Below are 9,357 nucleotides of genomic sequence, written 5' to 3'. Positions count from 1 at the left end.
GGGAAAGAGCAAGAAAAGAGAAGTGATGTTGTCTCTCAAAATACTAACCTTTGTTTATTCTGACTCTATAATTACTTCAAACCTATATTCTCCCCCACATCTCCCCTCACCTCCACCCACATGCTCCACAGCAAAGGCAAGAATGGAAGCCATCCTATGACATTCTGCATTCCCATGCTCTATTCCATGGGTCCTGGATTTCATCATCAATCTGTTCCCCAAACTCACATTCTGCCACTAGCAGATGGCATAAAGGTTATGTCGCTGGACTCCCATGTAGTCGACAACAGTTCAAGTCTGGGACCCGGAGGCTTAAAAGTCACACCAGGCACGTGTGAGTACATGCCCAGAGTCCCAAGAAGAGAATGGAGAGGAGGGGACTGCAGCGTGGCCATTCCCCCGGGAGGTGGTGATTTCTCATTTTCTCTCTCTCTGTCTCTGAAGCTACTGCATGCATCCTATAGCAAAAATCACTCTCAAAAAAAAAAAGAAAAGAAAAGAAAAAAGAAAGAAAGAAAGAAAAGAAAAGAAAAGAAAAAAAATATGCATACTCTGCTGTATTTTTTTCCTACCAACTTTGTTCCATCATTATCTCTCTAGTCAGGTTAGTGAGGGCAGTAATTGTTAACAGTTATTACATTTTTTATGGCCCTATAACCCACCATTTGTTATTCTGTTATAGAGAAATAGTCCTTATTTAGTGCCACTCTATTTTAAGTGTTGCCAATTTGCCTAACGTAATCTGCAGAAGCATCATGTTAAGTTCCAAGAAAATAAATTCACACTTAATAACTAAATGAAAGAAAAACATGACCCCTGAGCTTGAGTTGTAGTTTTATTTGCATCTGTTAAGTACAAGATTGAACTGCGGATTTTCACTTTTCCCTGGCAAACATAATAGATGCGATAAACACATCCTCTTGGTTTCCTATTTTTTGTTCTCCAGTGTGTAATCATATCACTATTAACCCTTGAGCATACACACCTAGTAGATCGCATATTTGTGCTTTATTATGTGGATGTGGATGTGCCTATGAGTGCCTGATACTCGAACCAGAAAATGTGTGCAGTCGACTGTTTGTTTCTGGAGTATAAATACTAGCACAGTAAGTGTGTGTGATGCCATAGGGTTTATAAAGTGCAGTTTCATTTGTTACCACGTTACTCCTCATGATAGCTATGTGGGTTAGGTATTATTGCTACCCCACTTTACAGATGAAGAAACTTCCTTCTGGCACAGCTTGTATGACGAAGTAAACATGCTTAAACTAAAGCCTAGTTTCAGAGTCTCTTTTCTAAAACATTATATAAATGGGCTGAGTATGAAAAATATTTTTAATTGTGGAGATGAATATCTCAAGTAATGAAACTTCAGGATTAGTATTTAAAACACTTAATGGGAAAACCTGGTGAAATACCAATAAAATAACTGATGTCATTGCTTTCTAGACACAGGAATCTTAGCAGAAATGATGGCTCTGAAGTCCAATCCTGAAGCACCATGCCTAAGATTAATATAGCACTCATTTGTAGGGTTATTCAGAGTGGCTCAGTACGTTGTCGTAGCACAAAAAAGAAAAATAACACAATTTTACTGTAGAACACTCTGAGGAAAATCCTAACTTCCAGACATTACGATCAAAAGACACTTCCCACTGAAATATTTGGGATAAATAGGCTGTGATCAATTCACCCAAAATATCCACGTGCCCTTTTCCGATGAGAAGCCATCTCTATGGAACATGGAAGGAGAATATGTAATGTACTAAAATTTCCTTTTGTTATTCTGTATGTAGGAACCTATTTTGTTGCTTTAAGTAATATTTCTATTAAAGAATAGAAAGCCTTACTGTTGTCTTAAGTAAGGTAGAAGTGCTAAAACTTGATAGCCACCTCCCTAATATTCTGCATCAAAAGGTTAACAGAAGTCAGAATATGCTATCTGCTCCATTACCAGTACTTCCGTAGAAACAATGTGTCACCCACTGGGACTTGGCTGTGGACAAAATCTTCCTGTATGAGAACAAAATTACCCCCGTTGTCAAATGAGTCATACTGGCTGGAGGTACCAGAACTCTGAAAAAGAAAGAAAGAAAGAGAGAAAGAAAGAGAGAAAGAAAGAGAGAAAGAAAGAGAGAAAGAAAGAGAGAAAGAAAGAGAGAAAGAAAGAAAGAAAGAAAGAAAGAAAGAAAGAAAGAAAGAAAGAAAGAAAGAAAGAAAGAAAGAAAGAAAGAAAGAAAGAAAGAGACCTATCTATCGCAGACTATAGTCTTGTCTTAGAGTACTGAACCTTTGGTACATGGCCTTAGCCAAAATCCTTTCAAATTTGGAACCTAAAGAGATGGTAGTTTATTTACATTTGTGTTTTAAAATTCCCTTAAACTATCTGGTCAAGAAACTTTATAAATGTTGTTGGCTTTGAGATTTTTGGTACTCTTTATCCTTAAAAGACTAACCTAATATGTTGTAAAATGAAATTTTCTTAATTGTTAATTAGAGTCCTGTTTTCCTCAATAGGAATACAGAATATCTACTTGATTATTTAGAGTTTTTACTTCCCATAGTATAAATCAAGGAACTTGAATCTCAAAAATGGGTGAACTATCTGCTAGGTCTGAAAGAAAGAGTCCTATCTTTGGCAGATGGCTAAAATCAAAGCATGTGTTACTTGAATACTGTTTGGAACTGTATTTGATAGTGGGTAAAAGTAGAGAAAATTTTCTTTTTCTGTTTGCTGTTTCTGGTATCTTCTAATTTTTGAATCATTGCAATGAAATTATCCCCAGAAAGGGGATGTAGCCATTTTCCAGGAGGCTTTTGTCACATAGGCTTATGTGTTTTCCTCATACTTGTTTGGTGTTAATATGTGCTTTCAGTCTTCTGGAATTCACAGAACAAATTGAGATAGCAACCTTGGTGGGCCCTTCAAAAAATACATAGCTATCTGAAGATCCATAGGAGAAAGGTAATAGCAGCAACAGAACACTTTTTGCAAGCCAGAAATGACAGATAAATTGTCATTTTCTGCTTTTCTCTGATATAAGTGACTAGACATGGGGGGGAAATGAACATCCATGTAAAGATACATGCAGAATGAATTTTTTCCTTTAGCACTACCAAATTATTTTTGCTAATCTTTAATTACCATGCAGTAAAATGGATGATATATTTCAAGTTAAAGCCTCCAAACTTTTTACTCTTCACCGTGCTATGTTCATTAATAATCTGTCTCTGCCTCTGAACTCTTAACATCCCTGGAGGCAAAATCTGTGGCCAGTTCTCTGCAGCATCCACAGTTAGCAGCAGAGTGCCAGCTCCATGTAGGAGTTACGTAAGTATACTCAACTGGACTATTAACTGCCCATAAACTTCAAAGATACTAGTTTAACGGAAGTTTTGTTTAGGGTCAGCTAGAGCATGCTGGTTAAGGCAACTGGATCCCACATGGCCGACTTGGTGCTTTGAGTCTCAGACTTGGTGGCTTAAAAGGTATGACAAGGATGTATTTGTTTGTGTGTGTGGGTGTGTGTGTGTGTCCAAAAATCCCAAGAGAAGTATGGAGGAGAAGGAACCACTGCATGGCCACTCTTCTTGGGGACTACTTCCTCATTTCACTCTGTCTCAGTCTCTGTCTTTTTCTCTCTTTCTATCTCTGGTGAGCGCACATACCCTACAGCAAAAAAAAAAAAAAAAAAAAAAGTTTGGTTTAGACTATTCTATGGGAATTAATGTAAACAAAACCATTAGGTATTAGTGTTTGCTGATGTTAGTGCCTTTAAATTTCCCCAATTGTACTCTATGATAAACATTTTCCCATTTAAGCAAGTTTAGCATTTGGAAGCTTAAAATAAGCATACTTCAGAAATATTGAGGATTTCACATTTAGAGAATTTTCTTGAATCAACTAACAAAAGAATTAACAACATTGGGTAAAAGTAACCAGAATAGATTTGATTTCATTAAAAGCAAAACAAAACAGGAGTTCTGAGGTTTAACAAGTTATTAAACGTGACCTAAACCAGATGTCCAGGGGGAGAGAGGGGTTCACTGAGGAAGGAGAAAAAAAACTTCCGAATATCAGGAAGCTTTGAGGAGAACAAACCAAGCCTGAAATTGGACTTGTTCATATAAAATCAGCCACCGGGCCTGGAAAGATAAATTCTAGCTGACTCAAGGTAAACATAAAGGGAAACTGGGAACCAGCAGTTAGCGTAAACCAGCAGTTAGCGTAATGGCTATGTCGCTGGACTCCCACATAGTCGACCGCGGTTCGCGTCCCTGACCCGGTGGCTGAAAACTCACGCCGGGCGCATGTGCATGTGTGCCCAAGATCCCGAGAGGAGAATGGAGGAGAAGGGATTGCAGCGTGACCATCCCCCCTTGGGGGTGATTTCTCGCTTTCTGTCTCTATGTCTCTCTCTGTCTGTCTGGCAAGCGCACGCACCCTATAGCAAAAAAAAAACCTCTCCAAATAAATAAATAAATAAATAAATAAATAAAGGGAAACTAAAGAAAATAGGTAGACCATGTTATTAAGTTGGATATTAAATTTACATAAAATTTGCCTGAAGGTGGATATGGCTTGATTTCAGCATTCTCTGTTCATATGGAATTTTTTAAAATATGTTTTGTGGGACCAACAGATGGTGTAATGGTTACATCACCGACTCCCATGTAGCCAACCAGGGTCTCAGACCCAACAGCTTAAACCTCACACCTGTGCATGTGTGTGCATGCCCAAAATTCCAAGAGGGGAATAAAGGAGAAGAGACTGGGGTGTGGCCAACCTCCCCGGGGACTGATTTCTTACTTTCTTTCTCTCTATCTGTCCCTGTATCTCTGGCAAGTGCACATGCCCTATAGAAAAATCTCTATCTCTAAAAAGAAAAAAAAAAAAAATAATATATGTATATATATATGGGTGTATATATATATTTCATATAGATGATAAAGTATTTACAATGTTAACATTTAAGGTTTTCTTTTTCTTTTTTAAAAATCATACTTAATTGATATAAAAAATGTTTCTATAAAAAGTAGAAACCTCCTTCTTACTGTCCAGATTGCTACTGATAACCACATAAGCAGTGAAGTTATCATTACTAAAAGTGTCAACCACCCCATAATATATATATTTCATATAGATGATAAAGTATTTACAATGTTAACATTTAAGGTTTTCTTTTTCTTTTTTAAAAATCATACTTAATTGATATAAAAAATGTTTCTATAAAAAGTAGAAACCTCCTTCTTACTGTCCAGATTGCTACTGATAACCACATAAGCAGTGAAGTTATCATTACTAAAAGTGTCAACCACCCCATAATAGTTTATCAAAATTATTTTTTAAAAAATTCAAAGAGAGGGACCAGCAGTTAGCGTAATGGCTATGTTGCTGGATTCCCACGTAGTCAACTGTGGTTCAAGTCCCAGATTATGTAGCTTAAACTCACGCTGGGCGTGTGTGCGTGCGTGCCCAAGATCCTGAGAGGAGAATGGAGGAGAAGCGATTGTGGCGTGGCCATACCCCCCTGGGGGGTGATTTCTCGCTTTCTATCTCTCTGTCTCTCTCTGTCTGTCTGGCGAGTGCGCGCGCCCTATAGCGAAAACCTCTTAAAAAAAAAAATCAAAGAGAATGAGAGAGGACTCAAGGGGGGTGCAGAGGTCTGAATTTGATCCTTTCAAGGCTTTGTTGGTGAAGAGACCTAAAGTGACTCAGAGACAATCTTGGAGCATTGGGGAAATAAATGACATCCTTACAGTAGAAACAGGCAACAAAGCAGAAAGGCAGAAATCTAGGCATGACATCACACCTTTGTGCTGGCTCCTTGAACTTTTAACAGAGACATTTTGGGTGACTGGGTGAATGGATCAAATGAACAAATATGGAGAGCTGGTTAGCTCTCCTAGAAGTAGAAAATTCTACTCTGTAAACTTCATTTGAGTTCTTAGCAACTTTTTATGTCTTTGTAAAAATGATATTACATTAACAAATTATTTAAAATTACTTAAAATTATTACACTACGAATTATTTAAATTTAATATTTAAATTTGGTTTGGCCCAGGTAAGAAGGAAGCAAAGAGGTTATTAGCAAATAAAAGATATTAAGGCCATCAGGTGGCTTGATGGTTAAGGTGTTGGACTCCCATATGGTCGACTGTGGCTAAACTCCCACACCCAGTGGCTTGAAACGCACTGGGCATGTGTGCATCCATGCCCAAGATTCTGAGAGGAGAGTGGAGAAGAAGGGATTGCAGTGTGGCCATTCCCCTGGGGGGGTGATTTCTCCCTTTCTCTCCGTCTCTCCACCAAGTGCATGTACCCTATAGCAAAAATCTCTCTTAAGAAAAAAAAAAAAAGAAGTAAAAGATGTCTACCCAAGAAGGACAGAGAAGATGCTGTTTTCAAAGTTCTTCTCTCATAGCAAACAAACTGGAGATATGCTCTATAGAAAGAAAAATATTTTCTATTGTGCTACCCAGAAGCATTCCTAATAATCAGTAACAAAAGTTGAATTTCTATCTGATATGTCTGTGAACTATTTCTGACAGATAGGGATAAGAACTGGGCCTTTCATAAACCACAAAACAGTCCTTTTCAAATCATTCAAAACACATAACAAACCCACAAGGACTGTGGACTAAGTTTGATGTTTAATAAGTTTCTGCATTATTTAAATACCTATTAGTTGGTTTATAAATAATGCTATGTCTACACAAACAAACAAGTGAATAATTGAAGAAATTGGATTTTTTAGGCAAAAACCACCTTTTGCTTAATTATTATCTTACAGCTTCAGGCAAAACTTCCGTTTCACTATGGGATCAGCACAGTGGGAAAAAAAGTAAAGAAAAATCTCGTTTTAACAGCCTTACTGCACATATAAGAAAAAAGAAACATAACAAGTGGGGTCTTTGAAGTTTTCACATGAAAAGTATATTATGAAAAATCTATGTATGGGTTTCAAGACTTTTTTCACACCAAAAAAAAAAAACCCTCATATTTAATTCCTTGTTTTCCACAAACTTTCTGAAGTTCCCTCATGCTAGCATATAATCTAAATCAGAATTATTCTCTCCCTCTCTCTTTTTTCTTTTTTTTTTTTTTGAGACAAATTTAGAATTGTACATTTAAAAGGAGCCTTATTTTTTGATTGCTGGGGACAAGTGTGTTAGCTAGAGACAGAGAAACAAAGAGGGGAAAGAAGAAAAGGGAGAGAGAGAAAGCTCTTCTCCCAACCCCCAGGGGAGTGTGGCCATGCTGCAATCTTGTCTCCATTTCTCCATCCTCCATTTCTACATCCATACATTTTTCCAAGCTGCTTATGAAATCTGGATCTGTTGTTGACCATGGGGGGCCCATATTCCTAGCAAGAGTCTGAAACACTTTTGTAAAGCCTCATTTTACAAATGAAGTAATATCTGCCCAAAGAAATAGAAACCCCAAACCATATGAGTAATGAGAAGAAAAGGTAGATCTAGAACCAGTTTTTCATAGCTTGTTAGAACAAAAGTTAGACCTAGAACTTCAGTTTCACGTTGTTTACACTGCCTTTTACCCAGCTGATGCTGTATATTTCTGGGGTTTGCACTAATTCAAACCTATATTTCTATTAAGAGGGTGTGCATGTGTGTATACAGAAATTTATATACATGAGAATATATGTGTTATGTTTAGGAGTGTGTGTGTGTATGTTTATTCTAACATCAGTGCCCATGTGCACCAACATGAGTGAATACTGGTGGAGATATGTAATATACCGGTTTCTGAAATGAAACAAATGATACAACTAGAGGACTATGGCTACTCACAAAGATGTAATGAATTCACAAGAGAAAGTCAAGACACCTGGGCTATAGGTTAAGGGGAGGTTTTCCAGAACCCAGAGAGAGTAGCGTTCCAGAATTGTAGACAGAGAGGTGTGGGCTTCACACTTCTGTACCCTCTAGCTCAACGATAGCACCACCTACTGGACAAGCCCTACTGGGAACTGCAATAGATGGGGAGGGAGCCAGCACGAGTTCTGGGTCTTCAGTCCTCCTGTGCACAGAGCAAGGCAGGGGAGGAGAGTGATCCATAGGGATCCCTGAACATGTCCATCATGGTGTATGTGTGTGAAAAGGCAAATATGGTTAAGGACAAAATAGCCCTTTGTATGAAAATCGACCAAACAGGAAGCTACTGTGAAATTAAAGTGGCTTTGCTGTTTATCTTGTCTCACAGTTAATTAGTGCTGCTTAGGAACTGTTGTGAGTTCTCCTTGGAAGCCAGGTTAAGGAGCCATTCTGGAACCAACTATTCCGACATTTAAAAGGGCACTCCTACCGCTCCGCGTAATGATGGGACCAGCAGAGAGGACCGCGTTTCCAGACGTGCTCTGAGGGCTCCAAGTTGTTCTCATCCCGGCGTCTCTTTTTTCTCTGTGGCTGCAAATCTGAGGTGTTAATGAAAACAAATGAAATTCCACACCGGCACAAAATTGTTTCTTTATGGCCATTTGGAAAGCAGATTCTTTTGGAAGAGATACCACATGTTTAATTTTATTCATTTCCTTCTGTGCATTTATTTAATTACGTTGCATATAACTGCTGCAGTGTTTCTTCTCCTGGCTTGGGCCACATTTCTTATTTTCTCCCGCAGTAATTGTGCACTGCCTCATTAATTTACATAGCTCAATGGCTCTCCTGAAAAAGAGCTGTGTTTATCAAACTTTTCCAGAGTTATTTCTCTCAAGCCTTTAATAAATCTTGCCCTGGTAAACTGGTCAGCACAGACCCAAAGTAATCTGGACTGTCCATTTACCTCCATCTGACATAGGTAGTTAGGACCAACGAGGTCAATGGTCTGAAGAAGAAGCTTCCCATTAATGCATGACAAGCATAAATATAAACATATTAAAGTTATTTCAAATTTTAAAATTTACCTGCCTTCTTCTCAAGTTAATATTGATGTGACTCTAGGGGGCCCGTCAAAAGAGAATTTTGTTTTCCTTTTTTTTTTCTTTTTACTTACTACCAAATGGTAGTGTATTTTAATGTTGGCTGTATGCAATTCATATCTGCGCTTTTCATAGTTTGTGACTTTTAATCCAAGGAATTTCTAGGCCATCTTGCCCCCAGTGTAACCTAGCACCAGCCCAGCACCTATCCCAGGCAATCCCATCATGCTCTACCCTTCCCCACAGTCTTACTAGAGGGCTAGAAGTTTCCTGATTCCCTGCTTTACACACTGTGTTTTGGGCCATCCTTTGGCATGGAGAGTCTCGCACTCCTAATTTTTGCCCCATTAGGGTTCATCTGCCTTCGAACTCAGCTGGCATTCACCTCCCCACACCAATTTCCCCAACCATTCCTGC

The 9,357-nt window shown here is 38.4% G+C and overlaps 1 protein-coding gene across 1 annotated transcript in view; it reads right to left on the bottom strand.

Moving 5' to 3' along the window:
- The window catches only part of ZPLD1 (zona pellucida like domain containing 1), a 55,246-nt gene that overhangs the window by 1,856 nt on the left and 44,033 nt on the right, over positions 1–9,357 (bottom strand). The window contains exon 9 of the mRNA XM_006143586.1: positions 8,328–8,436. Within this exon, the coding sequence (XP_006143648.1) occupies positions 8,328–8,436 (109 nt within the window). The remainder of the gene's footprint in view (positions 1–8,327; positions 8,437–9,357) is intronic.

This window comes from Tupaia chinensis, unplaced genomic scaffold (assembly GCF_000334495.1).
Source record: "Tupaia chinensis unplaced genomic scaffold, TupChi_1.0 Scaffold000100_1, whole genome shotgun sequence".
Lineage (NCBI taxonomy): Eukaryota > Metazoa > Chordata > Mammalia > Scandentia > Tupaiidae > Tupaia > Tupaia belangeri.
The sequence above is the reverse complement of the archived record's forward strand: the minus strand, read 5'-3'. Positions and strand labels throughout refer to the sequence as shown.